This window comes from Oreochromis aureus, linkage group 12, assembly GCF_013358895.1.
Source record: "Oreochromis aureus strain Israel breed Guangdong linkage group 12, ZZ_aureus, whole genome shotgun sequence".
Lineage (NCBI taxonomy): Eukaryota > Metazoa > Chordata > Actinopteri > Cichliformes > Cichlidae > Oreochromis > Oreochromis aureus.
The window spans coordinates 8,279,290-8,304,923 of record NC_052953.1 but is presented as its reverse complement, the minus strand read 5'-3'; the positions used below and the strand labels follow the sequence as shown (position 1 = coordinate 8,304,923).

The 25,634-nt window shown below is 38.1% G+C and overlaps 1 protein-coding gene across 1 annotated transcript; it reads right to left on the bottom strand.

Moving 5' to 3' along the window:
* Nucleotides 1–4,326: 4,326 nt before the first annotated feature.
* On the bottom strand, nt 4,327–23,704 carry castor1 (cytosolic arginine sensor for mTORC1 subunit 1). The gene is made up of 9 exons (XM_031747041.2): nt 23,354–23,704; nt 17,881–17,951; nt 13,846–14,039; nt 13,121–13,256; nt 12,113–12,236; nt 11,467–11,577; nt 10,201–10,283; nt 9,479–9,573; nt 4,327–5,326 (listed from the first exon to the last, which is right to left on the bottom strand). The coding sequence occupies exons 1-9, from the start codon at nt 23,509–23,511 to the stop codon at nt 5,255–5,257; spliced, it is 1,044 nt and encodes a 347-aa protein (XP_031602901.1). The 5' UTR covers nt 23,512–23,704; the 3' UTR covers nt 4,327–5,254.
* Between the last annotated feature and the right edge of the window lie 1,930 nt (nt 23,705–25,634).

The following is a 25,634-nucleotide window of genomic DNA, read 5'->3' as shown; positions in this document are numbered from 1 at the left end:
CTAAAATTTTAACTCAACCCTGTTGTTTGATCTCACAAGCAAATCAGAGGGAGAAGAAGTTGGATTAAAGTTTAAATTTTGTACTTACAAAATACAAACAACTCTTTTTCAGCGTAAGTTAAAACAAAACAAAACAACAAGCTGATAATACTGAATTTAATGTAGGTTGTAGTTAAAGACTTTACAGAGATGAGGTCATGGTTGCACTTCACATAAACCGTAGATACCTGCCTCTTGTATACAAAGAAGCTGCCATTTTCAAGAGATAAATATATAATAAAAACAATAAATAAGTTAAAAAGAACTGGCTGGAAAATAAATAAATAGGTTACAGAAAATTAAGCTTCAAACAGAAAAACAAAACAAAAACTGAAACTTGCAAGTTATGTAATACTCTCCACATATAGTATGTGTTTCAGAAACATATAGACTGTTCTTGTCATCATATTTCAGTTTAAGGCATCAATTCACATAACAAACAATTTTCTGTTGGTATTACATAATCTCTGGGTACACATACACAACCCAAAATTGCAGTAGAAGGCTAATTATTGCAGAAAAACTTTACACAATTTGACAAGTTCCTCAGTTTCAAGAGCACAAAGGTTTTACTCATCACTGATCAGAAGATTACCTTAAACAGGATGTGATAATAAATACACACACACCAGCACAACACATATCCACACTCGAGTAATATTAAGTCATAAATAAATGACAAATTAATGAATGAAACTTTCTGAAACACTGGAACAATTAAATAATAAAACCTATTAAGATATTGTTAACACTGGGAACAGTGGCTGGTATAATAATAATAATAATAACAATGATAGTTTTCATTAACCTTAACAAAATAAATAAATATTCTCAAATATAAATAATTTTGCAAATTTAACATACATCAGACTCACATTCAAAGAAATAGATACATATAAACAAGGTACCAGTAAATAATTCATATATAGTCAAAGGGACCATTCTGAAACATACAACTTTGAATTCCCTGTCAAAACATCATCAAGGGTTAAAAAGGAAACCTTAACCATGACAGGAATAGGAAAGAGGTGGTGGATCCAAGATAACAGAGATAGTTTCTCAATCTTATCTGTTTTTAGTGACAGTGTGTCTGATTAACTACCGTCAGCACTTGTTCGGACCATTCCGTCAGTCTGACCGCAACACTCCATACATAAATTTTTTGGTTGTGGTGATCCTGTAACTCTCGGGGTGGGGTTGGGGGAGTGAAATTGAATGGTTTGAGCATAGTCTTTATCATAATGTTTAAATTTTCTAGTGTTTGTTTAACACGCTCTGTTTTACTAACAATGTCACCTGGGTGCCTCAAAAGTATTCGGTGATATTTTTTGGCTTGTAAAATGTGTAACTTAAAAAGCTCATTCTTGATATAGATGTTCTGCAGCTTCTCACAAGTGCTTTTACCAGATATCTGGGTGTCAGGAACTTCAGGTCGTATTGTCTCATTCCTTTTTCCATAATTTTTTATCTGTAGGTAAAAAAAAACAGGTAGAATTCACCATAAAACTGTAAAACTTGTAAAATTCTTATTCTCTATTCAAATAAGAACAGAGCCACTTGATGCTTCGGCCTTGCTCCGAGTTTTTTGACACGTTCATACAGGTAATAAGAACAGTCATGAGTGAATAAATGTAACTAAATACACTTTGGAAAAAATATTGTGCCTTGTACGTCGTCAATTTGTCTATTTTTGTGCTCACAAACAGTAGATTCACAGAGACATGATGGATTCATGTCATTCAGCATTACTAATTTAAGATTTATATTTATATACTTCCATAAGTTGCAACCCCAGCAGGTTCTTGCACTAGTAGTTTAGATTAAAAGCACACAACTAAGACACTAGGCATTTACACTGAGGGGCCTTTGAGAGTAGCGTTATGTATTGGTTACTTAAGCTCTTACTGACTACATCTGTTCATGCAAACATCCACTATACATCAGTGAGCATTTTAAACATTTTCGACAGATGCGTTTTAAATATTACATGAAGTAAACTTTGGAGTTTAAAACCATTTTAAACAGGCTTTCTCTGAGGATAGACATGAGGTGAAATGTCATAAAATCAAGACTAAACTCTGGAAGATGATTGAAATTAAATATGACATATAAGATTTGGATCAATTTTGCAGCAGTTAGGTAAAGTCTACAGAATGTCCTGTGTATAGTTACAGCAACCATGCAAGGAGTATATGACAGCAGATTGACTAGATGGTACTTACAGATAAATTCAGTAGCTCAGTTGCTTCCAATTCGAATACCTTGGCAAGGTCACTGGTTCTCTTCAAATGATCACAGGAGATATTAGATAGACAAATCGGAGCAGAAAACACAGGACTCAACTGAGCTTCCAGGAGGATCAAGAGGATTGCTGAAGGAAAAAACAAACAAATGGAATTTGACAATGTTCTCTTAAACAAGAAACTGTAAAACTATCAAAATAATGCAACAAGATTAAATGAGTAGTATATGAGGCTTCCTGATGTAATAATGAACCTATGTAGCATCAGTTGTATTCGTTGATCAAATGGCCTAACCATGTCAAATTTGTGTTTGTTAAATAATAATAAATAAATATATTTACCATAGTGCAGTAGAGACCTATTGAGTTTACAACCCATAGTTGCAGTAGTAACTGGCATCTCTTATCCTCAGTGGTCCGTGATAAACCATACAAAAGAAAAACAGCAACATGCAACTTTGCTTTGGTAGGCCGGCTTAAATTTGTATTTTAGGTACACCCACATAACGCCCACATTCACCTCATACAAAGGAATTCCATGACAAACGTTTTTTAACATCACTCACATTATGACATATTATTGGATCATATGATTTCATAAGAGGTGTGACCATGGTCAAATAGACCACAGATAACTAAAATCCTCAAAATATATCAGAGCATAAAAAACATTCCATCTGCATGCGAAGTGGCTTGCATTATATAGGCAGAAGTTGGATAACATGGATAATGCTCAACATTAAATTATTTGAAAGTTAACACAGGAAAAAGAAAATCCCATGTAATTAAAACGATATGTTATGTTATGTTTCCTTTGACAAAGACTCATTAGTGGACACTTTTGTTTGAAGGGGACACAAGTCAGAAAGGTAGGGAAATATTGTGGTGCAGTAAATAGGTTTGATAAAAAAAAAAAAAAGTTTGAATTTATGTCTTATTAAGGACATTAACTGCATCCAGTTTGTGTCAAGAAAAAAGAAAATCTTATTTCTGTCTGTTATGTTTTTCCGATATTACCTGCCCTTTATGGTTTTACTTAACTTCCAACCACAAATTTCCCTTTATGACTGAAGCTTTAAGACGTCACGCAGACGCCAACTTGTCACACAAGAGTAGGCTTAACCTGCTTTAGCAGAAAAAGCATGGTGCTGTGTTTGCGGCAATGTTGCTGCTGGTGCGGTTTCTTAATCAAATCTCTTACGTAGAAAAAGAAAAAAAAAATCACCTTAAAGAAAGAGGTGGATAAACAGCTCAAAAGTTGTCTTATACATAATGCGATAAAAGAAACATAACAATTTTCTTCAACTTTTCTTATAAAAAAGTAAAGCAGGTGTATAGTTCAGTCAGTGATTAATAAAAATGATCAGAGCAAACCTGCAACAGACTCTTTTTTTACATTTTGCTAGGAGATCTACAGATCAGCCTTCTTTCATTTCTTAACGATCCATTCTGGGACCTCCACTTTTTGCCTTTTAAATCTCACCTTTGGACAACAATCAGTTTAATAAATCTTATTGTTTATTCAAATACACACAAGCCATGCTTCGGTTTCATCTTTGGAATTTAAACTCAGTGATGACCATTTAAATTTCCACTTTTTTAATAGCTGAAATTCCTTCAGTGTTTGAAGTATATACACCAAATTCCTGCAGGTAAACAAAGTCGGGATTTTTGCCCAATAGCCTGTTCAGTGTTGATTTGGGTCTAACTTAAGGAAATCTTCAACAAATGTGCTTAATAAGTAAGTGTCCCTGTTACAGCCACACCAGGAATATCACTGATCTGAGCCCTACTGCACCTCCAGCTGGGAAGAACTTTTTAGTGTGGTGGTTTTTTAATCCTCCCAAAATTGAAACCAAAAGAACACCACATTTCGCCTCTCAGCTGTCTCAACTGGTTCTTTTTAAAAAACCCAAAAATAACTATTATCAAAACTACTCAATACAGGCCCAGTTGCATCATGTAGGACAAATGACAGCAACATTTGTTGTCAGTAGTTGTAAGAATGTGTGGATGTATGACTTACACCAAAGCCAACATGGAACTTATTTTGAAGAACTTTTATTAACTGAAGCAGCACAAAAAGAATTTTACTTCAAATTGTATAAAATGTATTTGTACCACCAAAAAAACGACCTAAGTGATATTAGCTAGATACAAAGTTTATTGTGCAAATAACAACAACAAAAAAAAAAAGACATAGTGTTATTGACCTCAGGTTAAGAAATGCTGACCTATTATTTTTTTAAAAAAGGAAAAATGGCCACCCCCTACAGAAATTGTGGTAGTTTTGACACAAGAATCTACATATTTCTTCTCAAACCAGAACAAGTGAGCTCTGTAGTCAAAACCAAAACTTCTCAGTTGTATTTTTGCGTGACAATTACGAACGATTGTTTGTCATCGCGTTGCGGTTCAAGCTACACACTTCCAGTTGAACACAAATGAAAACAGCAATACTTGCAAATGGTCTTTAAATGAAAAAAGAAGAAAAAAAAAATCCCTCACAAACAAAACAACCTTTGCTTTGACATGATATTATAATATAACACACTGGAAGACTAAGTTGTGTGTATTCTGGTTTATGCTGCAATTTTTTTTTTTTTAATAACAATTCATCTTCAGACCATACATGTCTATTATACACGCTCAAGTGTGGTTGTGTCCGTTTAGAAGGGTTTGTGCACTGTGATGTGCATTTGTCGGCTTGAGGACCCCCTAGGACTCATCCTGTGTATCCTGCCTCGACAGGTATAACAGGAGGCCTCGCATACAAACTGTGTGCACGCACCACAGAAAAGCGCTTGTGGTGTTCATGGCAAATTTGTAGTAGTTAATACTGCTGGCAATGCAGTCCTAATCTAGGCACAGAGTTAGTCTCCTTCTCTGCTGGCCTGCCACCTCTAGCTCTTAGAACTGGAGCAAGAGGACATAAAGAGCCAGGATCATCAAGTACTATCAGTCCTTCAGAAATCAGCTGGTGGCTGGTTCGTTCCTCTGGTGCTGAAGCATGTCTGTCACACTGACTATGTCCTCTTCAGGGACCTAGAAAAAAAAAAAAAGTTGAAATAAGTATTATTACATTTTATCGCTTGGCAACTTAAAGAACAGCTTTATTGTGTTATAATCTTATAAACCTGACATGATGGAAATACTGTGGTTGCTTCTGTTAACTCATTTTAAAAAAATCTGGACTCACTTTGTACAGTGTTTTCTGCTGGGCAGGTAGTGTAACAACTGTTTTATCACAGTTAAATCAGCCTAATACGGATGCAGACAAGGTTGATCACAGTGCTAGGAGTCAACCAAAACAGTAAAGTTACAGTTCCTAATACCAAAACATTGAGCTTACACAATGATTAACTTCCATGAAATCAATTGACGTTTACTGGAATTCCCCATCCACTTTAGTTAAAGATAAAATTATTGCGATAAATACACTGAAAGGTGCTGACCTACCACCATCTCATATGCACATGTTCTTTCACACGGTCTACTGACGTACGGTGTTTTGAAAACGCCCCTTTCTGATTTATTTTTTTTGGATATTTGTCACACTTGTTTCAGATTCAGTCACATTTCAACATTATGCAAAAATAACCCAAGTTAATACAAAGTGCAGTTTTAACTCATTAACGCATTTATTAGGGGACAATGTTAATAATACATAATGATAATTATGCAGGAGGACAACGATCTGAAAGGAACCAGACCTCTGAATGGCTCGAAAATAAATATAAAAAAATCAAGGCTTTGGAGTGGCCTAGTAAAGTCTTAAATATGACCAGATGCTTTGGCTTGACGTTAAACGGGTCACTCGTTCGAAAACCCTCCAGTGTGGTTGAATTAAAATGAGTTTGCTCTACAGCAATGTGAAAGAGTCATTGCAGCTCTTGCTGCCAAGGGCTGCACAAGAAGTCCTTTAGATTGTGGCATTACTTTTTCCACACAGGGAAATAAATAAATATTAAATAAATATAATATAAAATAAATAATTAAAGTACGCATGCACGCCCACACGCACAAACAAAACCAAAAAAAAAAAACAGGAACCAGGCAAATAGTTTCCTCTCCTGCTCTCCTGTTTCCTTCTAAGAAAACTCCAACACCCTTTGTGTTACTGGGACCACTGTGTTGTTCAAAATGACTTTCAATCCTTTTCATCAGTGTAAAAAAAAAAAAAAATAAATAAATAAATAAATAAATGTAACGATGGCATTCACCCACTCCCCATCAAAACACCCTTTGTTTGCTTCAAATAAAGGGTACCCATTGGCAAGAAATACATCTCAACTACTCCAACTGAATGACACAGCAGAAAAATATTCCAGGATTGCGATTATCTACTAATGCAAAGAATTTCTCAGAAGTGCACACGTCATTGTGATGTCACAGCTAGTGTTTTTTGTTGCTTTTTAAAACCTTTTTTTCTCTTAAAGTTGCACGACTTTGCTATTAACAGAACAGTGTGGTTATGGTTCACGAGTAAAGATAGAACTTGATTACAGTGACAGAACGGAAAGCAATAGTGTTCCATGAGTAAGACTTTGGTTATTCCTCCCGTCATCCATACACCCTTCCATGTTATATTGAAACATTGTACAAATATTTAAAATTTATAATGCTGTTTCATAAAGAGGTGGGACACTGTATAAATCATACGATAAATAAGAACAGAATAAAGGGATTATAAAGTGATTCAAAGCCCATATCCTTTGTGTCTTCTTCAAAACCCAAGAAGTTGAATCCTTCACTGCTCATATCAACGCTGTGGATAAAAACATAAAGTTCACAGGGAAGACAAAGGATAACCGTTTGCCATTCCTGGACTGTGCGGTGGGCATTGAAGGGAATGGAAACATCAGCACTGAAGTTTACCGGAAGCCCCCCACACACAGACCACACACTAGGTTTCACAATGAGTTCACCCGAAACCTTGGCTGATTGTGACCTACACCCGCTTTCACACCTTGGCTCGTGTGACTAGGTAGAGGATCATTAGGACGTCCATTGTGCCTCTTGGGGGTGGGGGTGGGGGGGACACTCCCATAGGGCTTAAATCTGGGATTCTCCACCATTTCACCTTAGAACTGAAGAAGCTTCTCGGATGAGAGGTGAAACTTCAAGCAACTTAAAGAAGTCCAGACACTTTTCTTTCCAAGCTCCTTAGACAACGTGTCTAAATTAAAATTAGCTCAACGTCACTGCATTTTCTTTGCCATTCTTTAAATTTGATCCTGTGTTTGTGGGAGCTATGAGATTTTCCAGTTTTTTTAATCCATGTATTGCAGGGGTGGGCAACTCCAGGTCCCAAAGTCCGGCAGGTTTTAGATCTCACCCTGGGTCATCACACCTGAATCAAATGATTAGTTCATTAACAGGCCTCTGGAGAACTTCAAGACATGTTGAGGAGGTAATTTAGCCATTTAAAATCAGCTGTGTTGGATCAAGGACACATCTAAACCTGCAGGACACCCTGCAGCCCCTCGAGGCCTGGAGTTGCCCATCCCTGATGTCCTGGTTTCCAGAATCAGATCTTGTCTGTTTTAATTGCTGTGCTGTCTAAGCGCCCGAAGATTGCACCTCTTCAATACCTTTATTTTTAAGGATTTTAACTAAAATAAATAGTTATTTCATTGGTGAATTATTCACCCATGCAGTCTTCTACAGAGTGGGGAACCTCTCCACATCTTTAGTCTGGAAAGACTGAATCCGTTTCTGTATTTATTTTTTAAATACCCAGTCATGTTACTAACCAATTTAACTAGTAGTTTGATATTTGGCCTTTCACCATATTTCATTAAATTAAAAACAACACTTTGTACTGTTCTCAAATAAAGATTCTTAAGGTTTTCAAATCATTTCATTTACATTTTATACAAGACAGCTATTTTTTCATTTGGATTATAGCTGCAGATAAGAAGAACAGAGACATACAGTCTAATATTGCAGTAGAGAAATGCAATATCATACGTGGTTTACCTCAGATCTCTCTACTCACTTTACTTGTCTTTACAGACACCATGAGAAAAAGCATTTCTTGCCTAAATGTAGAGGGGAAACTTGGTTTTGTTGATTCACAGGCAGGTTTCTAGGAAATGGCAACAAATGAGCCAGATAAACCTTTCTTAGTAATTTTCAAGATAATGCAGATAATTTGCTTACCAAGCTGGCACATACACAATTTCAATGCAACCAATTTTTGACAGGTACGACAATGTGCATATCAAAATGAACCTTTGAAGACACGTCAAATTTTGATGTGCTATCAAGCCACATGGAAAGTACAGAGTTTCAGCATCATATTTGGAGTTCATTTAGCTACCATCACCTTCACCTTGGTAAGGTTCAGGGGTATGGAGGCTAACACGGCAGACTCTGAGTGAGGGACAGGTAACCTTACATGTACATCGAATTTAAAATAAACTGTGGAGGAAAGATAAACAAACTTGCTTGGAGAGTGTAACATAGGACTTACCTCTATAAATTTCCCTTAAATGTTAAATTTCCAAAAATATACTGCACAAAATATCCTTTAAGTGAGTCAGCCATTTTAAGCATGATGAGTAATGCTTGCAGGAATGACATTTAATGTGAGCAACACTTGGTTTTTATCTGTGCATAAAGACACAGATCCAAACCTGAAGTCTTTAGACAATAAAAATGATACAGAGATATAAAACTGAGTTAAGTTTCACTTTTTTTTAAGCCTCCAAAGCAAAAAGTGTAGCAGCCTAGCCTATAGGGTTTGGGATCTGACCCTCCAATAGTCTTTTAGGGTGGAATCGTGGTCCATAGCCTGAATAATAATTCACACTATAGACTTAGTTGAATCCACATGATCGCATTATTAGTAGCATATATCACTGACTGAACACAACGTTTGTGACTTCAACTCGAAATGCAAACATCTGCATCCTGTTTTTATGCTTAATCTTAACTCTGACAAGAAGTAATTTGCATCTCCACTGATTTGCTGATTTGATTTCTCTTCAGGATGTTACCAAATCACATTAATCTTTTGACCACCATGCGGTCTTCTAATAACAGAATAAGTTAAACCTCCAGTATACACATTACATTTGCCTAGTTGCGTCATAACACGTCAAATGTGATCTGTATGATTCATTTGCATAACCCATGACATGTCAGATTGAGACTGTTCATAATTTAAGTTGATCAAAATGCTGGACTCACCAGAGCATGGTCAAAGCTGAAGGTGCTTATATAATAGGCAGAGATGTCACTGTCGGCGAGAGGCTGCGATATCTGGGCAACTATACCACATTCATCTATAAAACATAACGAGAGAAGAAGAATAAGTAGCACAATCATAATCAAGCGAAATAAAAAAAATAATAATGAGGGTTCAGTTGTTTGTAAATTTAATGAGCATTTTAATTTAACAGTTTCCTGTTTCCACATCAACTGGCAAGATTGGATATTATTTAGTATGAAACAGAAAAAACACAGTGTTGCCTGCCCATTTCATTCTCCTGTTGACAAAACAAGTTTTTGGTGACAAAGATGATGGTAAATTAAATCAATCATAAGTCTGTTAAGCATTTAAACACCTGATAATTAAAGTGGCTACAACCATCAGCTATGCTAATTTGGTCAGCACAGTAAAACATCTGTTTGGGGAGAATGTAAGGCAGAGTTTTTTTTTCCCATAGGTATAATTTATATTTGTCCAACTGCCTGACAGGCAGACTACAAGTTGCTGTGAAAGTGTGATAGCATAGTAGTCATTACTTCCACCAATCACCAAGTTCCTAATTACTTACCTGCCAAATCGGAAGTGGACTAGATCTGCGGTTGTCGAGATAAGTGAAGACGGATACAGCCAAATGCATAGAGTTACCTCTTGATAACCCATATGGCTGATTTTGAAACATTTGAGGAATAAAATATCTTACCGAAACCCAGCGGTTGTCCTCCTATGCGAACCATTCTCCACAGCTCCCCGGAAGAGCTGGTAAAGAGAAGATCGGCCGGAAACCTGGAGCACACAAATCAAATGCTGATTTGTTACGTCAGAAATGTAGCGGGGAAAAACATCTTGTAGCAATCCAAGATAAAATACTGCAAAAGCAGCAATGCAGTGAGCTGAGAAAACATCAAAACAACTGCTGTTCAGTTTGATATTCATTATTTTTCGGACTCAATGCGGTTAAACTGTGCACACTTGGCTTAAAAACGCCTGGATTAAAATGATCAAATAGAGCAGTGTCAAACAACATGAGCTGTGTTGTGCCTGAGACACTAAGAAGACAGAAAACCTGCTATGAACTCAAAGCAGCCTTCAGTGCACTCAGTCAAGCAAGCAAACTTTTTATGTGGCACCTATTCATGTGCAGCTCAAAGCACTTCACACATGAAGCAACTTGAGCAACTTATAAGCCAGAATAAGACTCAGTTCGAAATGTTTGGATTACTTATTTAATCAAATTCATGAATTCAGGTGGGGGAATTGAACCATGAACTAAGCTTTTTCTCTTGCCAGAGAACACTCTGGCTGCCACCCGAAGATTAAACAACAAAAATATACTAAAATAAGGATTTTTTTTTTTTTTTTTTTTAAAAGGGCTCTAAAATATATTTTGCCTTCATGATCTGTAATGAAATTATCTAGACAATTTGTAAAATGAAACCTAAAACCTCTGAACTTAATCCTAAAGACTTTGGAAAATCATAATAGATTTAACAGTTCAAACTTTATACTTTATAAAGGCAGGTGACTTAAGAGTCATGAAGACATCAGCAAATACTAATAAATGTTCACAAAGGCTCCTCAGGCAGGCCATGTTGGCAGATTTATCCAGACTGACAGTAACTAAAACTAAGGTCAATTCCTGTCTATTTTTATTTTATTCTGTCTTGCAAGTTAATAAAAGCATTTTAGTTAGTTGTAACATTTTCTTAAGTGTATTTTTATTTTAGCTAGCTAAAATGGTTTTGATTTTACTTTAGTTTTAGTCAACTTTAATAACCTCGGCTCTCGAGTCCTCTGACTGTTCAGTGGCAAAAACACATGACTTAAGGATTTAATCCAGAACTTTGGAATAATCAACAGGACTCCTGCCAGAGGACCTGTTCATACATCGTAAGGAAGAAAGTCATAGATGCCAGCGCAGAACCATCAAGTAAATTAAAATCAAGTGTGGGAAATTTAGATTGCTTACCGTCTCTGAGCCTCAGTGTCCATCACCAGTGAGATGTATCCATCGATGAGGGAGAAGGAGAAGAATTTAACACAATCCTGACTTGGACTTGACTGGGGGTCCTCTTTAGGACTAAAAAGGAGGAAACACATTAAACGTGACACTAGAGACAGAAAGACAGTAGCATTTTTTTAATTTTTAATAAGGACACCATAATAACAAACAGCGTCAGTCACACATTTATTACAGTTGTCAAGCACTGAGCAAAAAAGCAAGTCATAGATAAAAATGTTGGTCTTACTTTAAGAGAATTAGACATGAAAACATGTTAAATAAAAATATGCATGCAGAATAAAAGCAGTCTTTATCAGCTTAGATTTAGTATAAAATATGCTATAAGTGTTTTTTCTTTTCAAGCGTGTCCTAAAATTAATAAGAATACTTTATAAATTTTCACTTTAATGGTAATCTAAACACAATCAAAGCAATGCTGCAAAGAAAAAAATGAAATAAATTCATGCTACCATCAATAAAGGGACGATTTAAGAAAAAAACAAAAAAAAGCCTGAACTGATTGAACTGAACTCTACTTTGAGTCTTGTGCTGCCATCTTGTGCTTTAAAACAGGTATTGCAGTGAAGTGATTAAAAACAAAACAAAACGTCACCTGCTGGAATAAAAGAGAACATCGATGAGTGTAGTGGCAATGGACGGCAGTGTATCGGGATCCAGGGACATGACACAAAACTGGTTCTTTGGGATCAGAACCGGGTGAACTGTAGGCTGAATGGCTGCAAGAACAAGCACAGTGTTAGCTGGTTTATAAGGACTGTAAGGACTGAAATGGAAGTACTACAAATGGGCATTGCACAGAAGTTTTTCTAACTTTTCTAAACAATAAATTGTCTTTTAAGACAAAAATCCTTTCATCAGTGGATCTCTGTTGATCTATGGATCAACTCTGTTACGGTTTTCTATTATTAAAAAGAAAAGTTAAAAAAAACTGTGGTAGCTTTTCAGCTTCTATGTGTATATTGACTTTCAAGCTCATTCGTATTGTACAATCTCTGTTTTTGCATAAAATACTGTGCATGTTTTAATAAATCACTGCACATACATTTTCCTAGCAAAATATAAGGAAATGAGGGTTAGTCAAGGCTTTTGCACAGCGCTGTACGTCCCAGTTGGTTGCTGTCTTGTGGAGCATGACATCGCTTCTCTCTGTAGCATTTTCTCTTTCTTCAGTACTGCAACGTGGCAGCACTGCTGAGTTGTAAAATATCAGCGCTGACACAGATGCATCAATAATGACTTTGCATGGGCTCACATGGCTGCCTTACATTCAAATTGAGTTGTGTAAGGTTGCACAAATGTTAGTCTGACCTTAGTCGAGAGAATGCAAGACCGCTTACAGCAGAAGCTGCTACAATATTTGCAGTGTACTCACTACTGCATGTGTTAAATTTTTCTAAAATAAGATGCTTTTGGAATTTACAAAAAAATGCTTCTAATTCTTCTGTTGTCATTTAATGATTTGTGACCTGGAGTGTAAAACAGTCACCTGATGACACCGGCCTTAGTGAAGCTGGTGGTCTGGCATTTTAATGTCCGTACTTCCTCTGAGACACACTGGATCAATGAATAAATCCATACTAAACAGCCCTGTGACCTGTACCTTCTCTGCCGTTCTTGTGGAGGCCGTTGGAAACATCCTGACAATGCACAGGGACAGACTCTCCTCCCTCCTCCTTATAGATATTGAACTCCTCCTCTAGTGTGCTGACGACCACAGACAGGTCTTTCTCTTTCACCTACACAAGAAAGACGTTTAAAATAAATATCACTAGTAAGACAGCTTATCGAGTAAATATATGCAACACCTCCTCCATAAGCATTTCATACATGTCTATAATCTCATGCTGTTTCAGGATACTACACTCGCTCACTTTAAGGAAATACCTGAGCTCAAGCAGCATGTGAGACATTAATATACTTGCTGACACAAACGTCTGTCAAGGTGTTATGCATTTGTGCCCACTTCACACTTTTCACATGTAATATGTAACTTTTTAGTGTCCTAAGCACTGTTGAGGATTAATTCCTTAACTGCCGAATTGGTGAATGGACAAAATGCAAATATAGGCTTCTTTTATCTGGCAAAACTCAGTAGTAAAAGGTTTCAGTGCATAATTAAAGGATGAAGTGTTTTTTTTGTTGTTGTTGTTTTAAATGCATTTAAAATTGCACTTAGAATTTAAAAAATTGATCCAAATTATACAACCATGAATAGTTTAGAGTGGCTAATTTAACAAGATGTGGAAGCTAATAAGACTGGAGTGTAATCAAGCAGAATAAAAATGGATAAAAAAATGTTTGTAGATTGAAATAGATGGTGCTTACCAGGATAAAGTCAGTCTGATAAGTGGAGAGCATGAAAACAGAGACATGCTGCTGGGCAAGGGGTGCAATGACCGACTTGGCAATCTTAGTCACGCCAACAGCCTGAGAGCTGCTGGAGGCATTGCCATTAGAGACCACGTTGAGTGGCAGCCAGATGGAGCTCTCTACCTGGAGGTGCTCAGAGGGCCGCAGCTCTGAGGGGTACAAATAAGAGAAAAGATGATTGGTAAGCAAAAAACAAAAAACAAAAAGATGCATAGATTAAAAAAAAGAATACAAAAAAGGCTAATATTAATTGAATACCCTTGGCTAGTGTTTATTTCAATGTCCAGCAGGACCCAACTACATATTAATATTGTTAAAATGCTGTTGATGTGCTACTCAGGCTGTGAAAATGTTGCATGTTTCAGTATTCCCTTTATGGCGAGTCTAGAGGGGGTTTCTGTAGATTGAGAAATTTGGGGTTGGGAATGAACTGATAGGATGCAGTGTTGGAACTTTTAAGCAGAGACTTCAAAACTCAGGACAGCCTTGGTGCCATAGATTTTAATAATTCACTTTTTAAGAAAATCTGTCCTACTTTTGTGGAAGTCCTTTGACTTAAGAGGCCTAGATGCTGTTTAGCCTTAAAAATTGCCAACATGGTGGCTTCCATTTACATTTGTTGCCATGTTTTTGTATTACCAAAAAAAAAAAAAAAAAAAAAAAAAAAGAACTTATCTATAAGAAAATAATGATGATGCCACTGTCACACTAATAGGAAACCAAGCAAATTTTCTCATAAAGCTCAATTTGCAAAAAAGTGCAAAACTGTCAGAAGTTGTGGCTGGCAGCATAACCATTGAAAACACACTGAGCGTACATGTTGTGTAAATATTTTACATTTGATAAATATTCAAAATTCAAAGCAACTGCACAGCTTCTCAGAGGATTAGTCACGAGTTCCACAAACAGTAGCAGTTTAATCTACTTTAGGATCAAGTGCAGCAAAGGGTTATTAAAATGTTGCTACTGTTGATGTATCTGTATCTTTGTGAGGCTGCAAACGAGGCGGTGTTAAAAAATTACTTCCTGTTGCTTTTGCTGCTCTGTATACCGAACCCACACTTTCTCTCTCCCACCTGCTCTCTCTTCCTTTGCCACAGAGACCAGAGACCTAACATGTCCCCGCTATTTACACCGCAAACGGCCAGCAGTGAAATAAGATGTGAGCAGTGCTACAGCAAGTGCTTGATCATAGGGTGGGACTTGCTACCAGTGCTTTTATGGGGCAAAGCTAAAATAGATGATCCCTCGCAACGCATATCTGTAACTTAACTCTCTGGATCAAAATGGAAAGGTGGTATATATTGTCCTGAAATAAGACCCAAGTGGACGCTGACTGATAGTGGCAACCTCTGGGGCTAATGTGGAAGTGCCGAAAACTGTAGTAGCCACTTGAGGCAGGGCCCACACAACTTTTACAGCACAAAAAAGTTTTAGTCTCTAAAGCTACTTTTGCAATTATATCACAATTAATATGGCTTGCCGTATAATCAGCTGTCTAACAGACAGTCTAAGAAGTGTTTGCTCCAGTGGAAAACTGTATTTCCTTTCATTTGTATGTTACTTAACGCTAAAAAGCAGGCATCTGTTTGCGCAATGCACCCATCCAGGCTATGGACCTCACCAACCAGGCTTACTAGAGATAGCTCATAAGCACTTCATCCTGTTGTTCAAATATGATTACAACCCCCCGCAAAAAACAAAAAGAAGGTGGAGGCGATTATGCATAGGGCTTCAAAAGTGGGAATAAAAACAAACAAACAAAAAAAAAAACACCCCACCTTCATGGTGGCTACAACCATCTTTTATTTACAGTCTAGGTTTTTCACAAATTCACGCTACCCCTGAAATTTTCTCAATATTATCACGTTGCAAGATCACATATATCCAACGCAGTTAGATCATATGCTAAGTAGTCTTTACTTTCAGTCCATGCAACGTTCTGCCCACGTAATAGCAACATTAAATGTCAGAAGAATTCACAGCAACTCTGTGGGCACGCCTTACCCAGGCAGCACTCTTACATAAACCTGCTTTGTGACAAAAAGCAACTGAATACAATGTCTTGACTGCCTAGAGTTCATGTGCAAAAACAGCTTAGGCAGAAATACTCAGGTTACAAGTTTGGGAATTGCATGTTGTAACTTTTCATCTTTTATGCCAAACCCTTCATAAACTATTTATAAACATTTAAAAAACAAAAACACATCCATGAATACTTTTTGAAATGCATGTTGATTTGAACTTCAGGAAACCTTCACAACGTAAAACCTTACTAAATGTTGTCAACCTCCTGCAGTGAATATTCCCCTTTCTGTTTCTTTATACCCTTCAAAAGAAGCAATGTTCTGGTCGCCATAATTTGTCACAGGAAGCCCCTTGCGGCTTCACTACACCAGCTTTAACCTCTTAAAATAGGTTTTCCGTCAGAAGGAGAGCAAGAGAGGAGAGTAATGGAGAACCCCGAGGCGGTACATGTCTTTAACATCCACATTTGTGTTAAAGGACGAGACAAAAATGGCAGCAAAAGCACTGGATGGGATCAGAAAGTTGTTTTCCCAAATGAACTTCAACAATGTTGCGGTAATCGGGTCCAGGCATTGTCTAAAGTTGGATTTTCTCACAAGTAGAACACAATGGGAGATTTTGTTTTCACTGCTTGAAACACTTCACATGGTTTAGCTGAGAGGTGGTGCCTAGGTAGAGCATGTAAGAGGCAGGACACATGACGTCCATTCGCTTGCACTGAACTCTCTGGACAACTGGTCTATTCACAGATTCACACGGGCTCTTTCTGACATTACAAAGACTTTGTATTAGGGAGATGGCAGGGGAAAGACCAGACTGATTGAGTTGGGCAGGTGCTGTCACGCACACCTTCTCTGCGTGGTGTCTGGAAAAGTTCAGTGCTGTGCATGTGTGACAGCTCAACATGTAACCGGAGGCGTCAAATATGGAAGGGAAAATAAATATTTTAAGAATTGGTGAATACACCCATTTCCTTTTTTAATTGCTCTAATAATTTCTTTTACTTTTTACACAAGGTTCTACTTCCTACAGCAAAATAAACTGAACTTTGTTTGTTTTTCTTCAGAAAGTCGCATTAGGCCACTGTAGGTTATGTGGTGCTGTGTATTTCATCATCAGATGGTATGTGTGAGGCTCTGTGCAGGCATCTAGGTAAACCAAACAACGACTCGTCCATGGACTAGCTGTCCGTGTATGCAACAGATTATACTCCTCGATAAGATGAACTGCACAAAGACAACAGCCTTATGTGGTGGGGTGGTTAGCACTGTCGCCTCACATCAAGAAAGTTTCTGGTTTGAACTCTGGCTGGGTTCCTTTGTGGGTTTTCCCTCTGGGTACTCCTGCTTCCTTCCACATCCCAAAGACATGCATGTAAGGTTCACTGGTAAATCTAAATTGGCCGTGGCTGTCGGGTCGATAAAGTGCTTAAAGTGAGTAGAATAAAATGCTATATGAATGTATTGTTAAGATGTGGCTGGCAGTTTAAAGCACTTTAGTGATGCTTTATACTGTCAGTCCTTCTTTCATTCACTGATATCAGAGATAAATTAGATTATCTCCCATGAAACTGGAAGTAGGGCAAAGTTGCATAAGCTCTGTGGGAGGGCACGAAAAACACTTTTTCTGCTCGATTGACATCATTTAAGTTTCCAAGACTTGTTTTCTTGTCATTGTATCTCCACAGTCTTAAGTCTACACCCATTCTACCACGTGATATCTGTGAGGCTGAACAAGAAAGGAAGGAAGCAACCGTGTCTGTGCGTTTTGCCTCTTTTTCTGCTAAATTGTTACATTATTGGCAGATTATTTTTCTTCTGATAAGGCTGGCTGACAAACAGATATGCTACAAAGATTAGACATAGCATTTATTGATATCTGCACACAGTGTTCAGGTGGTACTAAAATGTGGAAACATAACCCCCTGCCGAATAGAAATGCAAATGAACAAGGGTATTATACCTTTGAATCCTTCCTCGTCAAGGACAACTGTGTAGTTCTCTGGAGTCTCAGTCAGACTAAAGAACTTGCATCTGAAACAAGACAGGCACAAAATGAGAAAAAATGAAAAGTAGGAGATGAGAAGAGGGGAAAAAAGGCCATGTCATTCATTTGCAACCAACAATAGGAGGTTCAATATATTCCTTTTAACAAGTAAATGTAGTTTTTCACAATATGTACATAGGGTTTCAGGACTGGATGTCCTTTAATTAGCACAAGCCTAAAGCTCTATATTATGCTTCCATCACTCCATTGTCTATAGCAAATGGAGGGGAAACATACCAAACTGGGGCACTGCTTTGGCGACCAGTCGCTCCTTTCAAATAATGTCTGGGCAGCACAGTTTAAAAGGAGATATGCGAGCTTATAAAAGTCACTAGATTGTTTATACACATCTACAATTAAATCCTTTTTTCAAAACTGGATGAACCATAGACAACAGTTTACATCTTTTATGGTCTTCTTGAAGCTTGTTTTAATAAAAGTGTCAGTTTCATTAAATGTTTGAAAACAGTGTAGTTTTGCCTGCTGATACAGCCCAACAGGGTTAACAGTTTTTGAAGAAAAAGAGCAGCTGGTATGAAACAAGACAGAACATTGATTACAATTCATTGTAATCTCTTCACCAAGCTTTGGGCTATTTGTTGTAAAAAGGCAGACTCAGTGGCTCATGTTCAGTCCTACTGAATGGTGTCTCTGTGAAAAAACAAAAACAAAAAACTGGGCCAATAGGATTTTGTGTGGTTTGACAGAGGAAAAAAAACAACTCAACAATCTGGTACGTTCTCAAAGAACATACCATAACAAGTAAAGAATTCAAAGGGAAGCTGATAGAACTGATCTGTGTATAACCCTAAGTCTAATGTCTACTTAAACATTAATATGAACTTTGACAAAACAAAGCAGGGTTTAGTTTTTCCACTGACCAGGCTAGACTTAAGATTTGCACTTCTTTAAAAAACAGCCACAGTTCACACTTCTGATGCGTTGAGTTTAAACTGTTGTCATTTAGTTTCATATCTGGTGCTATTCTGGACTGGAGTGAAACATTTCTGAACTCAAGCTTGACTTGGGGGTGGAAACACAGGTACAGCCAGTAAATCTGCTGCAACTGTATGATGTTATCATGTCAAAATATGGAGTCAATATTTGATCCTTGTTTAATGTCCTGTGTTGAAAAAAAACAAAAAACCAACAAATCCCAAGACCAAAAGCAAAAGGCAGACCAAAGCAATTGATCAATGACCTAAAAAAATAAATAAAAACAAATTCAGGTGTGCAAAACTCCCACTGCCACTGGTCAGATGTCATTATTTTGTGCTCCTCTGCATGTGTCAGAAAAGCATGACAGCACTGATGAAAGGATTTGATAAGCTTGAAAGCATATGATTTAGATGGACTGGCAATTATGGAACCGGATTTTAGCTAGAACTAGTTAATAGTTATACCCTTGAGAGGAGATATCCGCTAATAACTGGTGGATTAACAATGGGGGATAATAAATGTTTTGCCGGAAAGAAGTCAGGCTATAGCAGAGGCCTCATTAGCGAGTGTTTTTATTTTTAGTGATGGAGAACCTAAAAGCAGTTTCTAAATCGAAGATCTCTTTGTTTCATTTGAAACCCTCACAAGGAAGTGCGATATTCCTGTATTCTTACAATGACGCTGAAGTTACATTCCTCTGCCTCTGCTTATCAGTCAGCTTAGACTACTACAGCCAAAACCTGAGAGAGAGTCTAACTCCTGAGTCAGCAAAAAGTAATCCCTGCCATGAAATGGGACAATCACGCCACACAGACAAAGAGAGAGGCAGAGAGAATGCTGTTAACAGTAACTACCAGCTGTGCTAGCAAGCTCAGCCAGCCCATTGTGTTATAATACATCTCTCATTTCCTGTTGACCCCTCACCTTCCCTAGCAAGCAGTTTCCTGCAGGTAGTGTATGTCAAGCAGCTTTCCTGCAAGTAAAAATGGCAACGTTTAGAGCACAAATGAATGTGCTGTGTCGTTTGGAGCAGAGGGTGAAGACTGACTTTGTACATGCAAGTAAGCCACAGCTCAGCAACATTCTGACAGTTTGAGGGAACTATCTGTGAAACAAGTGTGCATATTTGGTTTCCTGTTTGCAAAGTACATGCAAGACAGATGTTTCACCTATACATCTATGCATTATAATGCACTAAGAAGAAAGCTGGAAAACCATTTGCACTGCATTGTTTTTGCAGTCACATGAAGACTGCAGACCTGCAGTCAGTACAGGCATGGACTTCTTATGAAGTCAAAAGGAAGATCCAATTTGACGTCTACTGTTGCAGAAAAAGTAAAAAGTATATTTTCTTTCAGCTTCCTTCAAAGAATGAATCTGCCCAACAAAAACAAGCTATTGCTGGACATAACTTGGTTTTGCATTTACAGGCTTGCCACTGTAGGTTCAGGCACCAACCAAATATATCTCAGTAGCATATCTAAGGCCAGATTATGCTTGAGCACATTTGGTTTTTAATATGCTGTCTGTTGTGGGAGATCCAGTATATGTGGGTAGACTTAAAGCACTAGCCACACTGAGATTGCATACCTGATATTCGACTAGAAAACTTAGTTGCTATTTGGTTAGGCACAAAAGCTGCTTGAATTACATTAATAAACACACATCAGAAAGCTCGATTTTCTAAGTTACCAAGGTGCTGTGTTCTGCCCCAGTGACAACACCAGCATACCTTTCACATAGATTCTCAAGAGGCTGCTTAACTTTAAAATTTCTAGAGGTTGTAAAAAAAATAGCTGGAGAAAACAACCTATACTCAGTTCTGGTGTGAGAACACTGAATAAGATTAAAATATTATAATAGCTGGACATATTTTTAAAAAATAATTAGCAAAGTCAGTGCCCCAAACATGTTTTGTCCAGCATCCAGTAACATGGGTCGGAAAAATAAGCTTCTGTTGAAGTAGAAGGAACACTGAGAGAAGGAGATGAAAATAACTACAAGAGATGAGGAAGCAACAGGTAGCGAGGGAGCGGCCAAGTGGGGAAGATGAAAACCAAGCACACAAGAGGTTGGACTTTGATCCAGCTGCACAAAACAACGGGGGGTAGCAGCACCTAGGGAGTGAGGGCTGGTGATGGCACTGGGCCTGCAACTGATGCTCCAGCTGAGAAAACATGATAAGCACACAGAAAACTGACGCTGAAGGGCGAGGAATGAGCCTCAAGCGACTCAAGTCCTATGATCAGAGCACGACAAGTTGTCTACTACGTTAGCAACTTATGAAAACAACACTCTTAGTTTTCTATCAGGCTTCCTTCTTTCCCCCCCCCATTTTCAAAAAGGCGGGTGGGTACGGGGTGTGGGAAGTCCTCTGTAAACAGGAGGAGTGGGAGCCCCAACCTTGACGGATCACTGAAGCAGACAAGTGGAAAACTCCCAACCGGGTTTCTGGCTCGGCTGAAGCATTGTTCCAACCCATGCTCTTGTTAGCTAGCCGCCAAAGAGAAGAAAGGAGGACTGTGTGGAGCCTGCGGGGCTACATCCACAATTCAGGAAGAACAATATATTGAGCTGATGCTGAGCTTCGTTTATTACTCTACCTAAAAAGTGTAAACAACTACTAAAGACAAAGCCAGAATACTAGTAAGACTAGAATGGCTTGGAAGCCCAAGGTGCACATTTTTTCAGCCATTCTGGGAGGATTCACTGACATCCTCAGATATTTTATATTCTGCAAAACAGGGTATTTGACATTTATGTTTAAGTTGGTAATGACACTGACATTTACAGAGCAATATTGTAGCTAATAGTGCACACTTTATTCCATCATATGAATATTTCTTTGTAGACAAGTCAAAAGTGTTCCTTTCACTACTTTTAGCCTCTGCACTATAGACGTAGTAAGCTCCAGTGCTAAAGGACACTGAAGAAAAATCCACTATGTCACATGTGAATATCTCCTTAAAATTCTGCTCAGAGCTGCGTTCAAATCACTTTCCACAGGGAGTTGTTCACAAATGAATAGCAGAGGCCTGAAAAAGGGAGATGGCTAAAAAGTGTCCCGGAGCTTGTTTTTGCTCCCTGACTGAAATCAAGCAACTAAAAACAAATGTCTCCACCACTCCCCATTCCGCATCACCTAGCATTTGATCAAAAGGTGGAAAAAAAAAAATATCCCTCTTGCTTAAGGAAAAAGAAACTGGAAAAACAATGGTGACATAACTCCAAAGCATGAACAAAATGCCCTTTTCTGGTTTATTCAGTGCTTCGCCTACTTTTTATCCATATACTGAATGCTTCACTAAACCGGTTCAAAAAAATGCTTATGCCTTTCAAGTGAGTTTTTAAAAATAACTATATACTTATATGGGTTTTCTTGTTAACCGGTTGCCCAATGCCTTCCTCACACAAATCCCACACATCTATGATTATTCGCAGAGACATGTTATTTACTTTCTACAGTACTGTAGTGTAAGTCATCATGACACAGTGTGTCTAGTGTGAACATGTCAAAACTTATTCCATTATCCAATACACAACAGAGTACTGATGAAAACAATCGAGCACGTACAGGGATGCATTTGAAAAGGAAACACAGACACAACGGGATTCATGGTCTTGTAAGAATGCACTTTTACTGCCCATCAGCCCCGAATAATGAAAAAGTTGCTCTCTTTTTAAGAGGAAGCCAAAATAAGGTACATCATAAGAAACTTTCAGAGTATGGTGTGATATACAGACTTCAGAATCCAGAAAGGCGATGACATAAGGAAGCGCTTTCTAGACAGTTGTTTACAGGTTCTTTGTTACTCAACACGAGAGCTGCAGCTGAACCCCGCACGGCCTATATCATGGTGGTCTGAAGACAGATGTCGAGCTCTTCTTTTGGCCATGTATATGTGGGCCAGCCGCAAGAATAAACAATTGCATAACAATGGAGGGATATCCAGGGATTAGCTGAAAACTGGTACTAATGCCCGGGTGAGATCAGAAAAATTTGCAGACTGAATGTTGGTTTCGAGCGCAGGATGTCATGTATTAAGTTTGTTTCGGAGAGACGGGGTCCAACCGAAATACACAACGGTACTGCACGCTTCTGAAGTAGTTTGATTAAAGTTGATTTTGTGCCCACTGGAAGAATCGCGTATTAAAGGTATGCAGGGCACAAAAATTCAGTTTGTTTGTTTAAATGCTGCAGATTTTGTGCAAATGCAACAATAAAACAGAATGTCTAAAAACAAAAGCTATTGCAATTCTTTACATCTACATGCACTGTTGTGAATCATTCATGGAGGCAAAGCATGTGCAGACAAATCGCCCAGTAGCTCGGCCACCCAGTGAATGAAGAGGCGCTGTAGGTTATCTCATATATCCGTACTGGATTACCAAAGCTGATTCGTAAAGCGAAGCGACATGACCATCTGGCCCGATCAATGAATCTCCTTACCGTGTCCTGTTCCGGAGAAATATCAGCTTTATCAGTGGGTGCGTGAAATTCACCAGGCCATTCTTGGATATACTGGTGACCCTCAGCCTGTGGTCCAATATGTGCAAGTCCATATTCCTGGTTGCGAACAGTTCCTCTCCACTGCTCTGTTCCTGCATGCGGCGGAGAAAACGCCTTCCTAGCTGGATGATATCATTCAAATGTTAAAGAGACATAAGTCATGAGTATTTCCGCCGACTAAAAAGCCCACGTCACGGTGGTGCTTCTCTCAGAATAGAGAAAAACATGCGACGCAACCAGACGCCAGCCCCGCTTAACTACTGTATATTCAAATAAAGGGACAGCCCTAGAAAAGACACGCCCCCTCCTCTTAAAGCTACAGGTTTATGCCGCTGTTTGGCACATGCACGCAGGGGGTGTGTGAAACGAGCTGTGACAACTTCCGGTTTTGTTTTAAAAAATAAAAGCCATCAAATATCCTCATAACAGTTTCTGTTCATTTAGCGGATTTGACTGCACAACTAAAACAAAAGATTACAATAATTATAACTATTACTATTATTACAATTATTTACATTTTTTTCATAAGAGAGTGTAAACAAAACAATATCAGTATCATTTTAAATATGATTACTTGCTGCTTTCCCCCTCCATCAACTACCCATGCTGAAATCTACCAAAGTTGTCTAATGACTATGCCATAGCAGGCCTCATCAAAGTTGAGGATGACCCAGAGTACAGATAGTGGCCTGGTGCCAGCAGAATCATCTCCTGATCAATGCAGGGAAAACCAAGGAGCTGGTGATGGATTTCAGATCCACCACACCAACACTAGTGAACATCCAGGGAACTAGCATTGAGATAATCTGGACTGGCGTCACAACGCTGATACTCTTTACTAGAAAAATCAGAGCAGACTACCTGCTGAGAAAACAGATCTTTTGGAGTGCAGGGTGTGCTCCTGAAGAGCTTTTTCGACTCTATGGTGGCGTCAGCCATCTTCTGCGGTGTTGTCTGCTGGAACAGCAGCTTATCTACAGCTAAGAGGAAGTGGTTGGATAAGCTCATCAGGAAGGCCAGCTCTGTTCTAGGATGCCCCCTCGACCCAGTGCAGGTGGTAGGAGGCAGAAGAACTCTGGTCAAAATAAATCAATCTTGGACAACGTCTCCCACCCCATGTATGAATCTGTTGCAGACCTGGAGAGCTCCTTCAGTGACAGACTGCTGCATCCTAGCTGCACAAAGGAGCGCTATCACAGATCCTTCCTCCCAGCAGCTGTTAGACTTTGTATCTATCACTGATCCCAATGAACACAATAAGTTGTTTGCGCCACTGCTGTTATTTGCACAGTTTTTCAATGTTCTGTAAATACTCTCTTGTTGTTTTTAAGCACTTTTCACAGCACTTTTTGTACTTCTGTAAAAAAAAAACCAAAAAACCAAAAACATCCTACTCAGCTGCACATTTCTTTGAGTCTGAGTATATTTTTAATAACTATACAGTATTGTTTTTGTTACGTTGTAAATTTGCCATGTGCTGTCCATTTCTTGTTTTATTTTATATTCTTTACTTTTGTGAGAATCTGTATCTGCCTGTCACTTTGGTGCTGGAACATGTGAATTCCCCAATTAGGGACAATAAAGGATATTTCTATTTCAGTAATGTTGCCCAAAGGTCAATAAAGAAATGCTTGTTGAACTTGACCTCTGAGTAAAATTCTTGCGACCTTAATGGCCATAGACTACAGGTGAACTCACTGACTAGTTGCTTGATAGTTACTTCATATTTTATTGATCTGATCTTATATGATAATGTTTTCATTTATCAGATGATCGCAGGTGTTACTTTCATAAACAGAAAAGTGTCAGTCATAAACTCGCATTTCAGGATTAATCCAGTAGAGAAGAATTACTCAAGATAAAGAGATGCAACTCTAATTAATGATGTTGCTCAGGGTGACATGGTTTTTATGACACTTACATAGCTAGTCTATGAAAAAAAGACTACAGTATGGTTTTCCATACTTTTGTTTTCCATCAGTCTAATGTTGATTCTAAATATTACAATAATCATATTTTGTGTAGGTCACCTATTATTTAAAAAAACATCCCAGATTAATGTATTAATTTATGTAACATCTTTACACATTGACTTTAAATTATAATTGAATCTGCAAAATTGAAATGTACTTAATTTTTTAAGTACAATCAGTGAGGTGGGCTTTTGTTTTTATTTTTTTTATCAAACAGTTGTTTTACATTCACCGTTGCAAAATTTAGC

What these genes read in the sequence shown, in the direction of transcription:
- castor1 (XM_031747041.2), bottom strand. Translation starts at nt 23,511, where the DNA reads ATGCAGGAACAGAGCAGTGGAGAGGAACTGTTCGCAACCAGGAATATG. An exon ending in GACACTGAGGCTCAGAGACG is followed by an intron (nt 10,284 to 11,466) that starts GTAAGCAATCTA and finishes TGTGTGCTCCAG; the next exon opens with GTTTCCGGCCGATCTTCTCT. An exon ending in TCAGCTTTGACCATGCTCTG is followed by an intron (nt 5,327 to 9,478) that starts GTGAGTCCAGCA and finishes TTTTTTTTCTAG; the next exon opens with GTCCCTGAAGAGGACATAGT.